This window comes from Urocitellus parryii, chromosome 6 (genome assembly GCF_045843805.1).
Source record: "Urocitellus parryii isolate mUroPar1 chromosome 6, mUroPar1.hap1, whole genome shotgun sequence".
NCBI lineage: Eukaryota > Metazoa > Chordata > Mammalia > Rodentia > Sciuridae > Urocitellus > Urocitellus parryii.
Window position 1 is genome coordinate 187,191,535 of NC_135536.1, and position 19,658 is coordinate 187,211,192.

The window sequence follows — 19,658 nt, forward strand, 5'->3', positions numbered from 1 at the left end:
GTCTCTTAGGCAGCGTAGGGCCTTGTAGGTGATGGCATCCTAGAAAGACTGTGCCCCATGTCCGGGACATGCAGGCTCCGCTTGGGTCCTGGTCCAGGCCTTCTCATGATCGCCTACACAGCTGAAGGCCCTCGGGGTCTGCATACTGACTGCCCTGGGGACCTTCTTCACTTTGAGCCTGGGAGCCTCCCTGCCTTGGATGGCACCTGGAAAGGCCAGGAACCTGGAGAGACTGTGCCAGGGCTGGTAGCACTTGTGCCTGGTCCCCACCCAGGGAGGGAGGAGTCACTAACTTGCTCTGGATGGAAGGAGGGCTCGCTGATGGTCAGCTGCCCCTCGGTCTCAGTTCCTGCCCATGCCTTGGGCAGGTGGATGTGTCTGGTGACGCTCCCCGTCACCACGCAGAGGGTGCTGTCATTACCATGCCCACAGCGCGGGGGAAGGTCTGAGTACCCGGGAGCCCTCCCGAGCTCCATATTCCCCAGCCCACCATGCCTGGTGGCTTGGTGGCTCTAGATCCTCTCCCCAGGCAAGACACTGAGGGCTGGGGACCCGTCCAGGTGCCATGGATGGTACCTGAAGAGGCCAGGAACCTGGAGAGACCCAGACCCCCCATTCCCCAGGGCTTCTTCAAGAACTTGGCAGTGGCCTGCCGGGAGCCCTGCTCACCAAGGGCTCCAAACCAAGCTGGGATTGCGCAGGCTTCCTGCCCATCTGGCCCTGGTGGAGTCTTGGGCCAGAGGTGCCCTTCTGAGACCACCCAGGAAGCTGCGCTGCTCCCTCTCCTCCCCAGCTGTGGCCCTCCTGTTAGTCACAGCCATGGCCCAGCTGGGCTCCACTCTGGCCAGCAAGCTGACGGCGTGGGAGGGAAGCCTGTAAACCCCCAGGCACCAGCTGGGCAGCCCGGCCTCATCCCCTGAGGGCAGCACCTTGGGACTGGGGCTGGTTCCCCACCTGTACCATGGCCTGTGCTCCCACATCTGGGCCAGCCATGTTCTGCACCCCCGTGGGTGCTGGGGATGGGGGCAAGCAGAGCATGACCAGTCAGGGCAGGGAGGAGAGGTGGGTGCCCTTGAGCAGGGACTCCCACGGACTTTGGGTCCTCCACCAAGGGGTGCAGCAGCCGGAGTGGCTCCTGGGGTCCCCTGGTGTGTCCCGGCCTGCCCCTTCATCTGTTCTTAGACACAGCATCACTTGCTCTGCAGGTGGGCTGCAGGAAGAAGAGGGTGGGCCCTGGGGGTTACTGAGCCCTGGGCGGCTGCACGTCTGTGCCCATGACTGTGGGTTTGATGAGCATTTCTCTGTGATGGTGGTAGATTTATTTAGTTCTCACAAGAACCCTGCCCATGCAGCCCAGTTGTCACTGCCACGTGGGGCTGAGAAAGCTGAGTCCCCTGGCTCCTGGGGTGGACCCAGAACACTGACTCCTGCCCCCTCGCTCTTCACTGGAATGTCGTCACCAGGGACCAGGCGTGGGTGGGGCTCGAGAGCACAGTGCCCAGTAGGGTCCGTAAAGTCATCGACACATGCACCCCGCGAATGCTGGGTCCTTCTGGCTGTCCTCAATGTCCTCTTCCCTGGGAAGAAAAGATCCTTTCAAAGAGCCCCTCACTAGGGCTGGCTTCCTGGAGGACCATCTGGGCAGTGTGGGACTTCCCTGAGCTCCTCTCCCTCTAAAAAAAATTAAAAAGTGTTTTTTATGGCCACGTGGATATAAAGATGGTTATGATCCTGGCTGAATTAAACATTAAAACATTTTCTTTGATACTGAAAGTTCATGTTTTGTCTCATGTTTTAAGGGACATTAAAACATTTTCATGGGCCCTCAATGTACATTGGCTTCCGGCCCCGCCTAGGCTGGGACGGGAGCAGCACAGACCTCTCCTCCACCTCATTTGGTTGTTAGAAACAGCTTCCTGCATCTGACAGCCTCTTGGCCCATGTTGGAATGACATATATTCACTCAACAAACTGCCTAAACAAGACTTAAGCTTTGGCCGTCACGTGGCTCACGATCTTGCAGGAGGGGGCCGTGAATGAGGGGCCACTCTGTGGAGGGGAGGGCCGATGCTGTGCCCACTGTCCTGCGCGCGAGGGTTTCCTGCTGCTCTCCTGGGGCCGATTTCCACCTCCAGAGCCCGCTGTGGGTGATGAAGACCTCTGGAAGCTTGTGCTCCTTGGATCCCAAGAAGAGAACTCTAGCATCCCATCCTGGCTCATGGGGTCACCTCCCCGCTCACCCTGTTCACAGAAGAAATCACTGGGAGGTGCAGGAAGGTGGCGCCTATCAGCCTCTGATGAAGAAGATGATCTGGTGGCCCCGCCTGCCCCCCTCCCTCTTCCTCAGGGACCCCTTCTACGCGGCAGAGCTCCAGGCCAGGAGGCATCTTCTCCCCGCCCCACTGCTGCCTCTGGAAGTGGGCACCCTGTGCACAGCCAAGCCTCTGTCCTCTGGCGTGGGAGAGCGTGTGTCCCGCTCTTCGACCCTGGCAGATGTGCCGTGCAGTTCAAGCGTGGTGGTCGGGGAGGACGCGGAGGTGAGCCGCTGTGCACACCCGCCCTTCAAGCGGCTGCTGACGCCCGCCCCTGGGCAGCTGGCCCCCAGGTGCCTTCGCCTGGTGATTTCTTCACTTCCTGTTTGTCCAAAAGCCGGAGAGGGAGCGGGGGGGGGGGGGAAGCCCGATGGCCCAGCAGCTGGGGTGGGTCCTTCCAGGGCCGGGTGGGCAGCGGTGGCGAGGACGGAAGTGGGTCACGGGGCCAAGCAGATGTCGCAGTGTTAACTGTGTTCTCACTTGTCGCTCGGGCTTTGGCTCGTGGAGAGGGGTGGTTGGACTTGAAGTGTTTCCCACCGCTAATGAGGGACACTTTTATGCTGGGGCCTCGGAGGGGCAGCTGGTGGCCTCGGGCCTGGAAAACAAAGGGACCAGAGGAGAGCCAAGACGCTGCCCTCTCTGGGTGGGCTGTGTCCCCTCTTGTCCTGAGAGGCTCCGGCTGTGCTTCCTGCCTGCTCTCCGGGATCTTTCCCCAGAGCTTGCCGGCTGCCCCGGGCTGGGCCACTGCTCGGCCCGTGGGGCTGAGGTGTACCTGCTGGACTCTCCTAGACCCCTGTGTCCGCCTGCCTCAGCTCTCCGTGAGCCTTCCCTTGCTGCCACGGCGGATCTTCCTACTGCTGGGGCCTCCGCAGGCACCCCACAGCCAGCCTGGAATCCTTTCTGGATTGGGGGGCCCTGTGCCAATATCCGCCTGGACCCATTGACAGATGGTGCGGGGGTGCAGTGTGTAGCCTCGCGTCAGCTGGACCCTGTGTGAGCTCGTCTGCCCCGACGAGTGCCGGCGCCCTAGGCAGCCTTCATGCCCATGACCTTGTCCTCCCCTGTTGTGAACGTGGGTCACCAGTCACAGTTCTTACTTTGAACATACTTAGCACAGTGCCTGGCACTGAGAAAATGCCCAGGAAATGGTTTTTGTTTTCGTCGAGGACCGGCAATGGAGGGAGAGACAGACGGTACCCAGAGGGCCCAGACGTGTGTGATAGAACACGGGCGTGTCCCAGCTCAAGACAGGGACGGTTTCCTCCGTAGGCTGGAAGCAAATTGGTCGAAGGTTGGTTGGCAGGGAGCTGCCAGTGTTTTTGTGGTGCCCAGGGTGGGCATCGGAGGCTTGGAGGGTTGGGCATCTGCCTGCACAGCAGTAGCCTTGGTGGGAAAGCAGACTCTGGGACCCACCATGTGCGCTGGCGGTATTCCAATAAAACTTTATTTGAAAAAGCAGGCGGTGGCTGGATGTGGCCTGACCCCCTGGGCCAGTCATCAGCGCCAAGCCTGTGCCCTTCTGGCCTACCATCCTGAATGTCTTGTCCCGGGGCCCTTCACTCACCCTTGGCAGGAGGGCTGCCTCCTTGTCCCCAAGGACGGAGGGAGGCAGGATCTGGTGGGCAGGGTAAAGGACATTTCTCAATCCCTGTGGCTGCCTTTTAGGAGGAAGACACTTCCAGAATCCTGCAGTCCCAGGCCCCAGAGGCAGGGAAGGGTGGGAGGGAGAGCGGGGCCAGGCGGGGCACGGCGTGTGGTCCACAGCTCACGCACCTCTTTGCATCAGGCCTCTGCACTCAGACTGAGCCACCAGGTGAGGGCCCGGCACATGGCTTCCCTCGTCCCTAAAGACTGGAAATGTGAGACACCCGGAGCGTGCAGAGGCAGAGGGGGACAGGTGTGTGGGAGACGACTCCTGCTCCAGACCAGAAGAAACGAAGGGGCGGTTCCCTCAACGGCCTGTGCCCAGCTGTCTCTGATGATCATCATCAGAACTGGAAGGAGCCCCAAGACCTCACCTGGCGAACGGCTAAGCAATGTGTCCATGCATAGCGTGGGACACCCTCGGCCATGCAGAGGACGAACAGGGGCACTCGGGACCACGAGGATGGACCTCAGAGTCGTCGTGCAGACTGGTGTCAGCCGACACAGGGCTTGGGGAGTCCCAGCATGTGGAATGTCTACCACATGCCCCGCCAGGGGGAGGCTCTCCACCAAGACCTTTGCCTCCCAGGGGACACGTGACAAGTTCTGAGGCATTCTTGGTTGTCACAGCTGGGGGTGCTGCTGCTGAGCCCCCTGCTAGAGTGCCAGGATGGCCCCCCCAGAGCCATCGGGCCTACTGTCCCTGGAGCCCACCCTCTCTGGCTTGTGTCCTCCCTGTCCCCAGGTGAGCCACACCGTCCTCAGGCCTGGCATTTGTCTCCGTGTTCTGATTTTGTGCCTGCTGCTGCTGTGCCACTCACATGCAGCTGGTCATGTGACGCTGGGCTCAGTTCTCCTGGGCGTGTGCCGGGGAGCTCTGGTGGGTCACGTGGGCATGACACGGTCGGCTTCTGGGGGAAATGGCCGGCCTACTTTCTGTGTCCCTGTCTTTGGTGAAGGTAAGTGAACCACTGCCAGGTGTCTTTCAGCCACACCTGCGGAGGGTCTGCTCCTGACCAGGCCACCATGGCCTGCACCGACGTGCCCTGTCCTCAGCCACTTAGAAAGGGGCAAGAATGGCCCCAAACATCGGCGTGGACTCCGTCACGGGGGGAGGTCATTCATCTCGCTGGCCGGCTCGAATGTGCCGCTGGTTTGACCATGACCTGGTGACATCAGGAGAGACCCTGCCTCTCTGGTGCTCCTTCTGCTGGTCAGCTTTTGTTGATCCTGCTCTCCCTGTGGTTGCTAGGTGGTGGCCGATCCCAGGACTCCCTCCATTTCTCTTCCCTCGGTCCTGTTTGTAGAGAGAAAATCACTTCTGAAAGTTAGAGTGGAAAGTTTCCAGAAAAGAAACTTCCCGGGTACTTCTCTTGCACTCACTGACTGAATTGGGTCACACGTTAATCCCTGAGCCAGTGACTGTTCTAGAGGATTAGTGGCCTCTTATTAAACCTCAGTCCCACCCGTGAGGCCAGGTGCAGTCGGCTTTCGGCACAGCTGCCTCAGTGAAAAGGGGTGGGTTACCAGGAAAGGGACGGGCAGGGCTTTTGCAGATGAGGAGCTCGAGGCCCTGCCGGCAACATGTCCAACCCTTGTCGATCTCCTCTGTCCCCTGACCTGCTGTCGCTCAGCGGAGCCTGTGGGTCCCTGGCCAGGTCCTCCCACGGTGCTGTGGACTCCATTCCCAGCACTTGGACTTAAGGTGTCTGGAACGGCACCAGGTTTTCAGGTCAGGCATTTTTATTTTGCTCTAAAATCCTTCCAGGGGGGAAGCATAATTCCTAGGGGCTCAGCTTTAATGGTTTCTTTTATAGAATCACTCGAGTTATAGGTGGATGAACTCAAGGAAACCCTGCTTAAGAATGCAGGACAGCCGGCGCTAAGAGGGGTGGAGGCCAGGCCACGGCGGACGGAGCGGGTTTGTTTCTTTAAACATGAGCTGTTAAAAAGCCAAAGTGAACCCCTGGTGCTGATCTGGTCTTGAGAGATTTCCTTGACTCCTGGCCCGTCTGGGGGACTCCAGGCAGAGTTAATTCCAGATGTGGATGGGCCAGGGCCCTATGGAGACATTGTTCTTGTGGCCTTGACCCCTCTTGCCTGACCTTGGGGCATCCTAGCTTCAGTGGTCAAGAGTCCTCGAGAAACCGGGCGCCGTGGTGCACACCTATAATCCCAGAGTCTCAGGAGGCTGAAGCAAGAGGATTGAATGTTCGAGTCCAGCCGCAGCAACTTAGTAAGATTCTGTCTCAATTTAAATAAATAAATAGGAATTAGGGTGTAGCTCAGTGGGAAAGTGCCCCTGGGTTCAATCCCCAGCATCAGAAGAAGCAGAAAAAAGATTCCAGATTCTCTGTCAGCCTGACTTGGGTTCCAGTTCTGCACTGTGGCTCCAAGTTGTGTGTCCCTGGGGGCAGCACTCCACCTTCCCAGCTGTCCCCATGTTAGGTAGCTTTGTCTTCATCGGATGCTTCTTTCTCCCCTTGGAGCTTGTACCCCACCCAGACCTGACACTAAATACGATTTCCAACGATCTCGTCCTTGTCCCAGCCCAGAGACTGACAGTCAGTGCCCAGGCCCTGTCTCAGGCTGTCAGCAGAGGATGGGACACGGGGATCACTTCCTCCACCGGATGATCCCGTCCCCTCCTGGTGTCCCCTTCTTCCTGCCGGGATTCTTCTGGAACCTTCCTTTGAGGCCTTCCTGTGCAGTCTCTCCATAGGCCCCCACCTCTTTGTGGAAGAGAAAGAGCCCTGGGCCCAGCTTGTTCAGACACACGCTGTCCCCGGGCAAGCTCATCGCCTCTCCTGAAACCCCTCGCTGGCCCCGCCTGCTGCCCTTGCTGGCATTTGATAGCTCCTCTAAGCTCCGCATGTGCGCTGTGCCCAGAGGTTGGCTTTGAACGCAGGTGGCTGGCCTGAGCCTCCCCAGGCCAAGCGTCTCTTTTTGGCTGGATCCATAGCCACACTCAGACTGGGACCTTTGGCCACCTGCCTGGCTGCTCCCCTCAGGTGTCAAGTAGGGACTCCAGACAACGTCCCCTAACCCAACGTCTTCCCTCTCCACTGCCCAGCCCTGCCTTGCTTTCCCCGCCACGGCAAACGGGCGGCCTTCCTTTCTCGTGTCCCCAGGGAGCGTCTTGCTCTGGTCTCCACATCCTTTGGCACATTCCGGGAGGTTCCTTTTCAAGACACCCAGAACCTGCCCTTCTCTGCTTGGGACGTCATGTTCTAGTTGAGATGTTTCCATTGGGGAAACTGGGTGAAGGGTACGTGGGACCTCCTGTGGATTTTCCCCAACTTTCAGTGAATCTAGACTTATTTAAAAACAGAGAGTGAAAGTAAATTCCAGATATGGGTTTAAAACTCGAACCTGGGGAATCCGACCACTTCTTACGGTCCACTCAGCGCCCAGGCTGGGCCTCCTTCACCTCTGTCCGGGTGGTTCCTCCACCTCTTCCTCCTCCCTCTGCTCCTGTCCTTGGTCTCTGAAGTCCAGTCCCCAGGGACAGACGGAGGTGGTCTTGTAAGAAGCGGTGTCTCCCACTCAGGCAGTGCCTCGGTGGCCTCCCTGGGCTGTGGGAACACAGTTCCACAGCCTGGGTGGCTCAGAACAGCCTGGCTTTGTTCCCTCACTGCTTGGAAGACCCACGTCCGTCACCGGGGTGTCCGCAGGGGAATTCCTTCCCAGGCTCCAGGGAGGGATGCTTCCGTGCCCCCCTGCTGAAGGTGCTCCCGGCAACCCCAGTGTCTGGCCTGTGTCCCTCCCTGGTGCCTGTGCCTCTGCCTTCACCTGGCCTTCCCAGGAGGACAGCCTGTTGGATCAAGGCCCATCTGGCCTAGTTTGGCCTTTCCTTGAATTACATCTTAAACACCCTATTTCCAAATCGTCCTCTCCTGAGGCTCTGGTGGGACCACTGCTGGCCCCGGTGGACAGTCAAGGCAAAAGCTTGCTGCTACCCACAGGACCGACACCATCAGGGCTCCTGCTGCCCCTGCCCACTACTTACCCCCCTGCAGCCCTCACCCGTGGCCCTCTGCCCACCTCCAGACAACTGCCTCTGGACTCCCTGTGTCTGGAGGGGTGTCCTCCTCATGGTCCTCAGCTCTCCTCTCCAGTGGTCTCTCTGCAGTCGTTAGGCCTGTTGGAAGCTGTGCCCACCCTCCTTGGCACAGAACAGGAATGCCCCCCTCCAAATTAGGTTGACTATGTGACCCACTTCGGCCATGGAACTGTGTGGTGACCACCCAGACCTGGAGCTGCCCTGTGTGGTGGTGTGCACCAGGGTAGTGGGCAGGAGCTTGCTGCTGTCCACGTAGCACCGAGTGGGACTTAGGTGCACCTGGCGTGGGACCCTCTGCCAACTGCAGCCTGCCCCTCCCCTGCCCGTTTTCCTCCACACCTACCGGTCCCACTCAGTACCCAGGGGGTCCCTCGGCCGCCTCCCCGCTGTGCAAAGTCGGGGAGTGGGGGCTTTTCTCTTTTGCTTGTAGCTGCTTCCAGGCTGCTAGGACAGTTCCTGGCCTGGGGTTGGCTGTGGCCAGGACTGGTGGGTGGCAGAACCATGGATGAAGGGCAGGGGAGATGATGTCTGCAGCACGGAGCTGCCCTGTCCCTCCCGGAACCCACCGTCTGTTCGTCTGGCTGCTTCCTCCCTAGGGCAGAGCGTCAACCCCAAGCTGGCGGGCCTGATCGGGCGGCACGGGCCCCAGCATAAGCAGCCCTTCATGGTGGCCTTCTTCAAGGCCACCGAGGTCCACCTCCGCAGCATCCGGTCTACTGGGGGCAAGCAGCGCAGCCAGAACCGCTCCAAGACGCCCAAGAACCAGGAGGCTCTGAGGATGGCCAGTGTGGCAGGTACGTCCAGGGTGGGTTGGCGCAGGTACCCGAGGACCCCAGGGCCCCACAGAGCCCCGGAACGAGAACCACTCCAGATCAGGGTGGGAGCTCCACAGGCGGCTCCAGAGCAGACACAGCCAGAAGCAGACCCACATCCCTGCCTGCCCAGAGCCTGGCAGCTTGATTATTAATAAAGCTAATAAATCAACTTAGAAATGCAAATGGAAAAGCATTAGCATAGCATGATGCAGATGGTGCAGATCTGTCCTTAGAGAAAACAGCGGCCGCACTGACACCTCGGAAGGGGAGTTAGGAAGACAGGCAGTGGGTGTGGGTGGGAGGGGAAACGGAGGGAGCTGTTGGCTGTATCTTGCACTTATTTCCTAAAATGAAAAATACTGAGAACTTGTGACCAATTTGATTCCTTGAAAAAATAATATGGGTGGAAAGTGTTTTTGTATATTATTTGGTATACTTTTAGGTTTGTTTGAAATGTTTCATTACTATAGGAAAGAATTTAAAAATAGAGACACCTGTAAAAATAGAGACAACCCAGAACCTCCAGAGGCTGAGTCAGGAGAATCGTGAGTTCAAAGCCAGCCTCAGCAAAAACGAAGTGCTAAGCAACTCAGTGAGACCCTGTCTCTAAATAAAATATAAAATAGGGCTGGGGATGTGGCTCCGGAGTCAAGTGCCCCTGAGTTCAATCCCCACCACCCCCTCCCCCAAATAGAGGTAATATCTTCATTAAAAGAAATTCAAAGATTAATGAAAGTACTAAATGTGAGGCAACCCCAAAGGACATTTCTAGGGTTGGCAGCATTCAGATCCTTGCTATAGAGCGGGACAGATTTTAGCACATGAGGTTTTATAGTTCTTGGGGCTCCGAGACTCCGAGGCTTCCTGTTTTACAGAGAGATAAACTGGGGCTCAGTTTAAGTTAAGTAACTTGTCCAAGGGCACGGAGTAAGTGGCAGCCCTGGGATTGAGCCCCAGGAGCAGGCTGGCTGTCCACTACACTGGAACCACGTCCCTGTTTAGAATTGCCTGGAGCTATCTGCCTGTCCTAGATGAGCCTTGGTGTCCCCAGTAGTCCTCTTGAGGGGTTTTGACGATTCCCCAGGCATTTGCCAAGTCCGTGCATGAGCCTGTCCTTGTCTGGGGCTTTGGGAACATGGCTGGCTGGCACAGGGTCCCTTTCCCCACAGGCTGACTGGACAGTTGGACACTGATGGTGTCTGGTGGCGTAGGCTGCCGGAACCCAGGATGGTACATCTTGATCTTGATTTAGGAGCCAGAATCGCCTTCCCAGCCCTGTGGTCACCTGTGGCCACCCCCACCCTCACCCATCTCATGCTCCCCTGCATGTGGAGCGGTCCCTGTGCTGGTAGGAGACGCACCTTTATTTTCTCCCAGACTGAAAGGAAAATGTCAATTAACATCTCTAGCAGACGCTTTCCCGGGGACTGTGGTGGTGGCCACCCAGATCCTTGGAGCCCAGGTTATGGCTGAAAAAAAACAAAAAAACCTCTAAGTCCCCCTTTCCAGGTGACCTGAGCCAGGGAGAGCAGGTGACCTCTAGCAGGAAAAGGTGGTAATGGACTCTCCCCAGAACCCCCAGAAAGAAGGCAGCCCATGACACTTAGACTTCAGCTGGCAGCTGTGCTGGACTTAACTCCTATGCTGCCAGATGGGCAGTTAGTGTGACCTGGAGCTGCCCTGTGTGGTGGTGTGCACCAGGGCAGTGGGCAGGAGCTTGCCACTATCCACATAGCTTTCTCCTCTGCTGATGGGCTGGGTGTCCCCCTGAGCTCAGCTCCCAGAGCTGGGACCCTGGTGGCTTCCAGGAACAGTCTGAGGCACAAACCTGCCCTGGTCAGCAGCTGTGGCAGCTGGGGCCTCTGAGCACACTCCCAGGCCTGGGCTGGTCCATGGAACCACCCAGAAAACTGGGGTGTTTAGAGGTCTCATGGCGAGGCTGCAGCAGCGGCCCCCCAACCCAGCTCCCATTGCCAGCGGCCCCTTCCGCCTCACCCAGCCCATCCTAAGGTTCATTGTACTTTCCCAGGGAGAGGCAGCCTGCTGGGCCGAGGGGCACTTTTGAGAGCAGGACTTCCTGACCCCAGTGGGCTTCAGTGGCCCAGGTGGCTCAGAGTGTGTGCAGGGTTGTGCTTGGACTCCATTCATGCCCTTTTTTAGGTTTCTTGAAAGGGTCTGTGATTTGCTAAATCAAAGATCACCTGATCTGTTCCTTCACATCAGGGGCTCCTCCGAGCTGGGCCTTAGGGCTGGGGCTCAGTGGGGAAGCTCTCCAGGCCGGGCAGGAGGCGGGCATCATTATCACCCTGTGTGAGGAGAGGCCCAGGATGGGGGACAGTGACGTGGGACTCCAGCCCATGCCAGGGGCAGGCAAGGCTTCCCCTGGGAAGTGAGGAGGAGGTGCTGAATGTGGCCAGGCTGTCCCCAGGGTTTGGCCAGGCAGTGGGACCTGCAGCTGCAGGGCCCGTGGCGGAGGCTCCCTGGCATGCTTGAGGCCGTGTGGCTGGGGCAGGTGAGGGGCAGGTGTGGATCCCCCCCTGCAAGCTGCAGCTCAGGTTTGAAATTCAGCTCAAGAACATGGAGAGGTTTCTCAGAGCTCCACGCTATGTGCAGTGGGGTGGGAGATGGTTCTGGCTGCTCTGAGGAGGGCGAGTGGGGTGGGACACGGGGCTTCAGCCAGGGCCTGGGGGCTTGGCCGAGGCTTTTGCATCCTAGCAGGCTGGAAGTGCTGGCACGTTCCACCCCAGCAGGCTCTGTCCTGGAGCCCTATCAGAAGGAGGGGGCAGGAAAGAGGTCCTGGCCTCCCAACCCGATTCTCCATCAGATCCTCACCAAGTGTCCAGGGACGGGGCCCTCACTCCCCATGGGGCAGCTACTCCACCTGCCACCTCCCTCCTTCCTGTGGATTTCAACTCCCTGGCCTTGTTAAAGCTCTTCTAAACACGGCCTGGAAGTTTAATTAAAAAAAAAAAAAATCCCAGGTCTGGGCCCCACCCCAGACTTCATAAGCCAGTGCCCGCCCCCGTGCATGGGCGTGCGTGCCCTGTGTCTTGGAGGTGTGCCCATCTCACGTGATGTGACAGGCCAGGAACCCTGCTATGGGGCCACACAAGCTGAATCCTCTCTCGACCGCAGCTCTTGTGTGTGGGTTGGGGACACAGGCTGCAGCCTGCCGCCTGCCATGGAGCTGCTTGCTGTGAGCCACCCCCAGGGCCCAACGGCTCTTCAGATGGCGTGCTTGGGTGGAGGACCTGGGCCCTCGCCCCACTTGAGCCCAGTGCCCTGGTGATCAGCCGCCTCCACCAGACGACCCGTGGGGGTGGCAGCTGGGTCTGCGCACTGGTCGAGACGTGCTGGCTGCTTGGGCAGGGCCTCGTGGAGGTGGAGGCCACCAGGGCAAGTGGCATGTGCAGCCTCCCGCTCTGCTGTGTGGGCAAGTGGGGCAGGACTGGAGGGCCGGGGGCTGGGAGCCTTGCTTGGCTTTTCTGCTACGAAGTCCTAGTGAGACACAGGAGTTCCAGCCACTTTCTCTGAGACCAGAAGTGCAGAGCAGGTGTCTAGGGTCCCTGATGGTAGTGCCAGTGTCCAGCCCCACAGCACGTCCACCACCCCCTGTTGGGCTTGGGGTTTGAACTTTGAGTCAAACTTCATTGTTTCAGATGTGGTTGGGGAAGTGGCACTTGGGCCCAAGGACCCCTCCTGTGCTCCTGGCTGACAGTGTGGATCTACCCTGGTGCTGAGCCCTCACGTCAGCTCAGGGTCTTTCTTTACTCCGGACACATGTACTTGGCAATGACCCAGGCCCGAGCTGACGTGCTCAGACCTCTTTCTCATTTGGGGCACTTCAGTCAGGCTCCTTGGCCTGTAGGATGCTCCCCACCTTCTGCCGCGCCTTAGGCAAGAGCGAGGAGGCTGTGGGTGGAGGGAGCTTCCTATGACCCCGCATTGCCACAGCGAGGGTGCCGATGGAGATCTCTGGGCAGCCAGGGGAAGCTGCCTTTCCAGCTCCCTGGGCCCTTCTCCCAGGGTGCCCTTGAGCTCGACCTTTGTACTTGAGTGACAGCCTGGCCCCCACCCACTTCTCACTAACCTAGGATTCCTGTGGATGGTGGAGAGCGGGTGTTGGGGGTGGCTCCCTCTTCATCAGACACCCTCGTGGCGTGTCACTGGTTTGAGGGACACAGCCGTGATACTCAGTAGTTAAAAGGTGTGCCTGTGTGCAGTTTTAAATGTCCCCCGGGTGGGCTGGTGGTACGAGTGAGAGCCCTGGCGAACTGCTGCAAACACTCAGGCAGCTGGCCTGGCGTGGAGGTGGCCACTGGAGCCAGCGGCTGGGAGAGCCCCTGCTGGCCTGCAGGGCTTGCTGTGTGTCTGGGCCTGCACCTCCAGGGCATCGCCGGGGAGACTCAAGCAGACCACACTGTCCACCGTGGGACGAGCCTGCGCTGGCAGCACCAGTCGGGATGGACTGCCTGCAAATTCAGAACCCCACGTCCCGTGCTCGTCAATACTGGAACATGCACTGCCCACAGAACCGAGGGGAGGTTCTGATCCAGGAGCTCAGCAGTGGAATTGCGGCCCCAGCTCTAGTGCTCCCTGCCCTGCCATCTCAGCAGCGCTTCATCTCAGGGCCCTGGCTACCCAGAGCCGTGGGGGCCTCATTATTCTTTTGTTGCCAGGCAACAGGAGAAAGCAGGGCGTCTTCCCATGGGTCTTCCTTAGGATGGAGGGCCCTCTTTGCAGAACCCCCAGGCCCATGGTTTGAGCTGAGCTCCTTGCCCTTCCCGAACAGGGCCTGCCTCTGGTGGCAGGACGTGCTGGCGAGCTCAGGCCTGGGTGTCCCAAACAGTCACCGGGAAAGGGGAGGTTGCCATGAGGGGCCAGTAACAGATCTTTCAGGAGGGCCACACTGGGTCCATCAGAGAGGCGTGGGGACACAAGCACCTGAGTCCTATAACCTGGGTCAGGTAACGCAGCAAGCTCTCCCTCACCTGCTGGGCCTGCCCTTTCCCTCCTCTCAGATGCCCACTGGGACGCTCATTCCCTGGGCCACCTTGCCCACCGGCATGCTCAGCCCCGAGAGCATTAGAGGGGTGAGTGAGGCTGAGGCTTTGAGCCTCCTTTACATGTGATGTGCAGTGTGGACTCAAGGCTTTGGAGATGCAGCGGTGACTTCACAAGGCCTTTTAAGGAGGTGACATTGGAGCCAAGACTAGAATACACAGTAGGAACCAGACACAGAATGGAGGAACACGCACTGGAGCCTTTGGGCTGTGAGAAATGGCTCAGCACAAAGGCCCCCGTAGGAGCAGCCTGTGGCTGATGGTTCAGGGATCAGAGCCACCCAGGCCTTCCAGGCAAGGGCCGGAGGTGGACATCACTCTGGGTAGATAGAAAGGTGGAGGATGGGCAGGTCATGGTTAAGGAGAAAGCACGCCCAGCCGCAGGTGGAAGCGGGCGTTCAGAGCGTGCGTGTGCGAGGCGTGCGCAGACTCTGCAGCGGTCCCGAGTGCCCGGGCCTGACTTGAGGCTCACCAACGTACGCTTCTGGAAAACCCCGGGGCACTGTGGCTGCTCCCGTGGGAACCGCAGTGGGGTGTGTGCTGGCCATCAGGGGTTTGGCTTCTGTCCTCTCTTCCTGGTGCTGTGGGGGGACTCTGTTCCAGGTGTTTCTGCACACCTCTTGTCCCCCAGATGGAAGAAAGTCTAGGGGTGCTCTGACCTCACTCCTAGGCCACACAGTTGAAGCAGACCCCTCTGAGCAGGGCTGTGCAGCCAGCTGGGGTTGCTGTGGGGTCTGACCCCTCGTGGACCCCAGGCACATGCCAGCATTCCATCAGGGAAGCCAGTGTCCAGAGGGGTCCTGAAGGTGCTCTGGCTGAGCTGGTGAGGGAGAGGAGAGGCCGGGCACCTCCCCTGGCAGGGACCTGTGTGGGCAGCACCAGGCCAGATCTCCCAGCCGCCCTCCGGCTGGAGTGATCGTGCTCCCACTGCGTCACGCGGAGGGACGTGAACGTGTGTGCTTTCCTCCCTGGGTGCTGCTCCTTCATCTCCTCGGCCACACAGAGAACAGCAGCAGTGACCAGAGGCAGGCCTGCAAGAAGCACGAGCTGTACGTGAGCTTCCGTGACCTGGGCTGGCAGGTAAGGGCCCCGCCGCGCTCCCTGGGGCAGCGCCCCTGTGTGCACAGGAGTCACGAACCTCATCCTGCCACTCAGGCTCCAGGTGGCACGTGGCCTAACCAGGGAAGAGGCTGCGGGCCAGGGTCACGGGGACGTCCCAAGAAACCCCCAACAGAAATGTGAGCCTCCACCCAGATCCAGGAGCCCCAACACTGTGGACTCTGAGCCTCATGGCCCTCCCGCCCCTCATTCCCATCCTGTGACCTCTGTTTGTCACATGGCCGGGCCCTGTGTTAGTGGGCGGGATCCCCTCTGCCCACCTCTCCTCCCCTCCCATGGTTCCACGGGGCTGATCCCTCTGGAGCCATTGTGGGGAAGGGTCCTGCAGGCCGGCAGGCGTCCTCCACAAGTCCTGATGGTCACTCACCCAGCACCTCATGGACACTCGTGAGTGTCCACAGCCCCTGGGCCTGCTGTGGGTGCTGAGGTGCAGCCAGGAACCTGGTCATGTGTCTGTCCCACAGAGGTCATGCACTGACCCAAGATCCCGGGGCAACTCACAATGTTGTTCAGCCCGTGGGGAGCTTATAGTTCAATGGGAGAGTCCAGATTCTTCCATGGGGACTGTGCCCAGATACCCACAAGGCAAGGTGCATGCAGCCAGCTGGGCACCCTACTGTGAGTCTATCCTTGGGACCAGTGACAGCATCCGTGTTCCAGGGAGTGCTGCGGCAGCATCCATACTCCAGGGGTCACGGCTGGAAGATTTTGTGCCCCTGAGAGTCAGTGAGGGATGCATGGATTGCTGGACAGTGTTCCTGGGCTTGCAGACCCTGGAGGCAGCATGGGGTGTGTTGCTCACGGAGCTGTGCACACAGGTGGTGCACGCTGCTGGACTTCCCCCACAGCGCTGGAGGGTCACTGGCCTCTCCTCCAGGCGGGTACACCCAGGCATGGAGGGTTGGCTTACAGAAAACTGTAATGTGTCATCACCTGGCAGGGACAGTCGGTTCCTGACTGGTCCCCAACACTAGAGTCCTCTCTGCTGTGCCGCCTCCTGTCCAGGAGCACAGCCCTGGCTCTGCCTGCCCTCTGGTGACTCTGTTTCTTTCTGCTGGGGCTACAGGCTGCTCTTGTTCCTCCTGCCTCTTCTGGACCCCCCTGTTTGGGGGTATGGCAGAGCCCTGAGCCCGTCTGGCCGTGGCCCACGGGAGGGGGGTGTCCACATGGGAGGCAGGGCCCCGCTACTTAGGTTTTCTGTGTGGTTCTGAAAGTGGCCAGCCACTCCCCAGCCGCTGCCCTCTCCTGCAGGACTGGATCATCGCCCCTGAAGGCTACGCAGCCTACTACTGCGAGGGGGAGTGCGCCTTCCCTCTGAACTCCTACATGAACGCCACCAACCACGCCATCGTGCAGACACTGGTGGGTGCCGCCGGGTGCTGTCCAGGGGGTGGTCAGCTGGGGCTACAGGCTGTGGAACCTCAGGTCTTGCTGTGCTGCCTCCAAGCCAGAGCCTGAGATGCTATCTGGTGGGCCCTTGGCTCTATAAAAAAGATACTAAAAATTATATTTTACGACTTCATTGGAGTAAAGATGATCATGCGTCTGGATGTGAAGTTCCTTCCTTTGTTCTAACTTTAACAGTAGAACAGGTTCACGAGCTCCCAAAATCTCAGGCGCTGGTTACCATGCCTAACCAAGAAGTGGGCCTGGGGCTGCCCGTCCATCAGTCTGGACTGTGTTCTTGGGGTCAGATGTCTGTGCTGTGTTGAGACAGTCTTGTCTGCAGGCTCTCTGCCCACCCCAGCGTCTGGCCATCCCTGGGGAGGGGTCAGTTTGAGAGTGTCAGGCCCCTTGATGAGCTCGTGCATTCCTCTCCAGGCCCTGAACATGGGGAGGCAGTCCTTCCAAGGCCTCTGTTGTATTGAGGGTCTAGAGTATGTAGACCCCGTGCCCAGAGCCAGGGGCACTGCAGGGAATAACCCAGAGGGGGTCCCTGGCCTCTGGCTTCATTGTCTAGTGTGGAAAACAGTTCAGTAAACAGATGGGGAGATTTCAGAGGGGAAGAGCGTACCAGGAAGAGGGCAAAGAGGGTCATATGGTAGAGAGCTAGGAAGCCCTGGGCTAGTTCACGTTCATCCACAGGGTCACTGGGCAGATTCAACATGCTGTTGAGGTCCAAGCTCGTAGCTCAGTTCCCAGCAAACAGGGATGCTCAGGACCTGCCATTAGCACTACTCTACCCAAATTAGCAAGAGTGTTCGGAGATCGGCACTTTGTTCTTCAGCTTGGAATCCCAGGTGCAAGGACCTCGTTATCTGGCTTCCTGCCACCAAGGCTGACTGGGCTTTCCCTGGCAGCTGGTCATGCACCTGGCTGCAGTGCTACTGGTGACCCGGAGCCCACCGCCAGGGCTGCTCCCTCTGCCGGCTGCTGCTTGATCCTGGGCTTCATGTCTATGCTGCGACCTGCTTCTCTGTTCAGTCCTGGAGAACAGCTCATCTGGTCCTTTCATCTGGTCCCTTGGGGGCAAGAGCTTTTTTTTTTTTTTTTTTTAAGTATGTGTTTTCCAAAGCCTTTTCTTCCCTGGATTATAAACTCGAAAGCCTTTTTCGGATTGAAGATCCTTAGCTGGAAGCGGAACGGCCCTCCCCTGCTGGGCCTGGGCCTGGAGCGTCTTGCTGCAGGGAAGGACTGCCTCGGGACCCTGGAGTGTGGGGGCATGTCCCCATGCTGCCCTGAGCTCATCCATGTGCTCTTCCAGCCCTCCCTTCATGGCCCATGGGACAGGGTCCTGGTGGCCTCAGTCAGCATCTCACCGGAGTTCTTGAGATGAAAAGGGGCTCTCGAGTGACAGTGAGATGGTGCTCTGTGGTCATGCTTCAATGAGGGTGACTCCCGGTCCTCAGGGAGTCCTGGGGGGATGCTCACAGAGAGATGGGCTGATGTCTGGGGTTTGCTTTAAAAATCATTCAGAGTGCAGGGTGGGGGAGGGAAAGATGGACAAGGGCCATCCTCGAGGATGTAGGAAGCCATGTCAGGCCCGAGCCTGGAGGCTGTGGGCAGAGGCCCAGGTTTCTGCATGTTGGCCTAGCATACCTCCTGTACTTGTGACCTAGAACATTCTAGAATAGCTCCATCTCTGGCCTGTCTTGAGCACTGGCCACATCCTTTGACCTGCGGTCAGCTTGGGTTGAGTGGCAGCCTCTCCCTTCGCTTTGCCCCAGCTCCCCCTCTCCCTGTGGCCTCCTCGGGGCTGACTTGGCTGGTGAGTGGCATCATGTGGTCTCTGCAGGCATTTGGGGGTTTATTTTGCTCCTGTTCCAACCCATGCTCTGCCCAGGTCCTGATGCCCACAAGCAGGAGAAAGCTCTTTCAGTGGCAGGACACAGAATACCTGGCCCCAGACGGCCCATCCTGCTCCTGGCCTAGCAGCTGTATCTTGTGAGGATGCCCTGTGCTGTGGTCCCCTTATCTGCAACATGGGGACAGTCCCAGAGCCAAGGGAGTGTGTGTAATGTGCTTAGGTCAGGGTCTTCTTGCTAATGTCATCTGGGTCATCTGGCCCAGGCAGTAGATGTCCCTTAGGGAGAGATGGGGGCCAGGCCTGCCCCTCACCTCGGGCCATATTGGGTGTGTTGCAGGTCCACTTCATCAACCCGGACACAGTGCCCAAGCCCTGCTGTGCCCCCACCCAGCTCAACGCCATCTCCGTCCTCTACTTCGATGACAGCTCCAACGTCATCCTGAAGAAATACAGAAACATGGTGGTCCGGGCCTGTGGCTGCCACTAGCCCCTCCTGGAAGCTGAGCCTCTGGGGCCACGTTTTTCTGGATCCGCTGTGTCGCCTGCCCAGTATCTCTTACCGCCTGCCTTGGTTAGGAGCCAACGGACCAGCTGCCTCTTTTGAGACGTTCCCTTCCCCTCCCCAGTTGTAAAGGTGTAAGAGTCTCAGGGTTGGAGTGCCAAGTGGCTGTGGATCAGTTTTGCCTCCGCAGCCTCCTGTGGACAAGCTCCTACAAGCTGCTGCAGGCAAAACCTAACAGGAAAGAATCTCTACAAGGAAGATCTCGCAGCCACAGTCGTGGGCTGTGCCGTCCCCACGGGGCTCTGGCTCGTTGACTCTGGAGGCAACGAGGAGACCAGGAGACCGTCCACCAGGCCACCAAACAGGGAGGAAGGCATGGCCAGGGGTGGGCCCTTGTGGCTGAGCTGAAGGAAAACTGGTGGGAAGGTCCTGTAACAAATGTCACAATAAAGCCAATGAATGCAAACGGCTAGGACGTCACAGATATGTTTCCTCAACAGTCTATCCCCATTTCCTGGTTTATTCTGACTTCATAGACGCTGTGGCCACTGGAGGGTGGGAAGTCCCCAGTTCCATTCCTGTTTCAGTCCGAGCCTGCAGGGCCCCAAGTTTACCCAGATCTGCCCAAATGCAGCTGGAGGGAAGGACCAGGAGCACCCGGAAGTGGCCATGTTGGCCCAAAGGAGAAGGTGTGCTGTGGCAGGGATGGACTTGGTGACTGGTTTCCCCTGTGAGGATGGAAGTAGGGCAGAACTGGGCTGCACCCTGAGGTTGGGAAGCACAGAGGAGACGAGTCCGCCGGCCTGCGGGGAGCAGAGTGTGCTCCTCCTCTGAGCGGACCCGTGCTCCTCTCTGAAGCCGGGCCTGCGGGGGCACTGTAGCTTCCTCTCTTC

General features: G+C 58.8%; 1 protein-coding gene across 1 annotated transcript in view; it reads left to right on the forward strand.

Annotated features, from left to right (window-relative positions):
• The window catches only part of Bmp7 (bone morphogenetic protein 7), a 69,236-nt gene extending 49,933 nt beyond the window's left edge, over window positions 1-19,303 (forward strand). The window contains exons 4-7 of the mRNA XM_026406785.2: window positions 8,616-8,813; window positions 14,901-14,977; window positions 16,268-16,378; window positions 18,601-19,303. Of these exons, the coding sequence (XP_026262570.1) occupies window positions 8,616-8,813; window positions 14,901-14,977; window positions 16,268-16,378; window positions 18,601-18,750 (536 nt within the window). The 3' untranslated portion in view covers window positions 18,751-19,303. The remainder of the gene's footprint in view (window positions 1-8,615; window positions 8,814-14,900; window positions 14,978-16,267; window positions 16,379-18,600) is intronic.
• The last annotated feature ends 355 nt before the right edge of the window (window positions 19,304-19,658 follow it).